Source organism: Vipera ursinii (genome assembly GCF_947247035.1).
Source record: "Vipera ursinii genome assembly, contig: scaffold_305, whole genome shotgun sequence".
Lineage (NCBI taxonomy): Eukaryota > Metazoa > Chordata > Lepidosauria > Squamata > Viperidae > Vipera > Vipera ursinii.
Window position 1 is genome coordinate 26,212 of NW_028148184.1, and position 3,226 is coordinate 29,437.

At 57.7% G+C, this 3,226-nt stretch overlaps 1 protein-coding gene across 1 annotated transcript; it reads left to right on the forward strand.

Moving 5' to 3' along the window:
- Positions 1-204: 204 nt before the first annotated feature.
- LOC310650691 (protein smoothened-like) lies at positions 205-3,175 on the forward strand (the record flags this gene model as incomplete). The annotated part of the gene is made up of 3 exons (XM_083380275.1): positions 205-460; positions 1,552-1,757; positions 2,966-3,175. Coding segments are annotated over 3 exons (672 nt in total), but the record flags the coding sequence as incomplete, so codon positions are not given.
- Positions 3,176-3,226: the final 51 nt, after the last annotated feature.

Consider the following 3,226-nt stretch of genomic DNA (forward strand, 5'->3'; position numbering starts at 1 on the left):
GGAAAAGTTTGCGAAAACTTCCCTTTCCTTCGCACAAAGCGCGGGGGAGGGGGGGGAGAGCCCTTCCCCTCCCCCTCGGGGAACGGGGCGGGAGCATGGCCTGCGCCCCCCGGCTGCCCCCTCCTCGCCCGACAGCCCCCCGAGTCCCGGGACCGGCGGCGCTCGGGGTGCCCGGGGCGTCCTAGGCGCGCGGCGGGTCTCCCCATGGCCGGCGTCGGGCGTCTGCGCTGCGCCCTGGCCTGCTGCTGCTGCTGCTTGCTGGGGCTGCTCGGCGCGGCGGCTTCGCTGAACGGCAGCTCGGCGGCGGCGGAGGATCGGTGCAAGCGCGCCGCGCCCTGCGAGCCCCTCCGGGAGAGCGCCTGCCTGGGCTCGCCGCTGCCCTACGCCGCCACCTCCACGCTGCTGGCCGGGGACTCCAGCTCGCAGGCGGAGGCGCACGACAAGCTGCTGCTCTGGTCCGGTAAGCTTGCGCGCGATCCTGAGAGGAGAGCCGGTGGGAAGGGAGGCGGCCTGGATAGCCCGCGCGAGCCGGCCAGGCAGGGAGATGGCTCGTTTGCCCCCCCCCCCCGGGGTCGGTGGGATAGGATCGCTGGCTCCTGGGTGGTGGACCTACAGGTTCCCGGCCCCCCCATCCTCTCGCTGCACCCCCCAAAAGGAGGCAGGAAGGGGATTGTCTCCAATCCGCTCGTGTACCCCAAAATGAGCACCGTAGATTTTTATTTGTTTTATTTTTTATTTTAATTCCATTTATATCCCGCCCTTCTCCGAAGACTCAGGGCGGCTTACAAGCTTAGCAGTAGCCTTCATTCTATGTATATGCCTGCTTGTTAGGGCTTTCACACACACCCCAAGCGGCATTATTACAAAGTCAGCTTAATTGCCCCCAACAATCTGGGTCCTCATTTTACCGACCTCCTCGGAAGGATGGAAGGCTGAGTCAACCTTGAGCCTGGTGGGACTCGAACCTGCACTAACTGCAGGCAGCTGGGGTTACTTAAGGAGGCATCAGCCCACTGCTCCACCAAGGCAGTGGGGCGAGAGTCGGCTTTCCCAACACAGTGGTGCAAAGGGTCTGTGGTTCAGGTTGGCCCCCGCTTGCCCCGGGGGTGTAGGTCCTGGGTGCGGGGTCCCATGTACTCCCCAGGGTTGGGAAACGTGTTCACACAACACCCTTAATCTGACAATCGAAGGAGTGTGCTAGCTTCACGCAACACTGCATAAGTCTCATTCCCCTGGGTTCACACAACATCCCCCACCCACTGAGGGTAAGACTTAATTTGAACTGGGCCAAAAAGGGTCTGCCACTGATCGTGCGGATGTTGGTTTTTGTGTGTTTGTGCCTCTCGCTGGAAAGAAATCGCAAGGGTCCCGGCTTCTTTAACTGCCCATTTCATCTTGATTTTCATGCCCGGGGTTGCTTTTTTTAGAACATTAGGCGCTATCGAGGGCCCAAATCTTTCCGGTTTCTAGTCCTCAAGGTAAGCTTTTTTTATTTTTGTTTTATTTTTTAAATTTGATTGCCAAAGGAAGCTTGTCTCCCGATCTTCTCAGGCTTGCGAAATGCACCGCGCTGCTGGGATGTGATCCAGCCCCTGTTGTGTGCCGTGTACATGCCAAAGTGCGAAGATGGGAAGGTGGAACTGCCCAGCCAGACGTTGTGCCAGGCCACGCGGGGGCCCTGCACCATCGTGGAACGAGAGAGGGGCTGGCCCGACTTCCTCAAATGCACCACCGATCGTTTCCCTGAAGGGTGCCCGGTAAGGGTCCGCCTCGGCCCCCCTGCTGGCACAGTCAGTGGGCAGGACAGAGCTGGAAGGGGCCTTGGAGGTCTTCTAGTCCAACCCTATACCAGGGGTGGGAAACCTTGGCTCTTTTATGACTGGTGGACTTCAACTCTCAGAATTCCTGAGCCAGCCATGCTGAGGAGAAAGGGAGAGGTTTCCAAGCTGAGCCATGCTGGCTGAGGAATTCTGGGAGTTGAAGAGCTGCCAAGGTTGGCCTAGCACAGGGGTAGGCAACCTTGGCTCTTTTATGACTGGTGGACTTCAACTCCCAGAATTCCTGAGCCAGCATGGCTCAGCTTGGAAACCTCTCCATTTCTCCTCAGCGTGGCTGGCTCAGGAATTCTGGGAGTTGATGTCCACGAGTCATAAAGTGGCCTAGGCCGGGGGTAGGCAACCTTGGCTCTTTTATGACTGGTGGACTTCAACTCCCAGAATTCCTGAGCCAGCATGGGGGAACTATGGCCCCTTCATGACTGGTGGACTTCAACTCCCAGAATTCCTGAGCCAGCATGAGGGAACTATGGCCCCTTCATGACTCGTGGACTTCAACTCCCAGAATTCCTGAGCCACCATGGGGGAACTATGGCCCCTTCATGACTGGTGGACTTCAGCTCCCAGAATTCCTGAGCCAGCCATGCTGAGGGGAAAGGGAGAGTTTTCCATGCTGACTCAGGAATTCTGGGAGTTGAAGTCCACGAGTCGTGAGGGGGCCATAGTTCCCCCGTGCTGGCTCAGGAATTCTGGGAGTGGGTGTCCCAACCCTTTCAGCAGTTCCAAGAAGTCTCCAAACCCATTTGCACCACTAAGGTGACCCCGAGGATACAGGTAAGCCTCCGGGTGGCCTCAACAACCCTCTTAAAGAATGCAAATGACCAGCTCTCTGCAAGGAGTATAAATCCTCCCATTCCCCCACCATCCAGTCAGAACCTGAAGAAGCTTCTTCAATGAGAAGCGAAATGTCTTCAAGGAACAAACAAAAAAGTCCAGTTGCCTCCTGGGGGGGGTGGGGGGGGGGGAAAAACACCTTTGGGACAACCCTGACCTGGAAGACGGAGAATATCCAGAGACATGCCTGAAAAATGTGACTTACGAATGTTTGGACCATTCTAGCATAACTAATAACTCAGTAAACCCTGTTCTCGTTTCTCTCTCTCTTCTCTCCCCCCCCCCCCCCCCGTCAGAACGAGGTTCAGAACATCAAATTCAACAGCTCGGGGCGATGCGAAGCCCCCCTGGTGCAGACCGAGAACCCCAAAAGCTGGTACGAGGACGTGGAAGGTTGCGGGATCCAGTGCCAGAACCCGCTTTTCACCCAGAAGGAACATCGGGAAATGCATGTCTACATCGCCGCCTTCAGCTCCGTCACTATTCTTTGCACCTTTTTCACCCTGGTGAGCGGGAGGGAGCCGGGCCGGGGGGGGGAGGAGAGGGAGGTGGGGGGG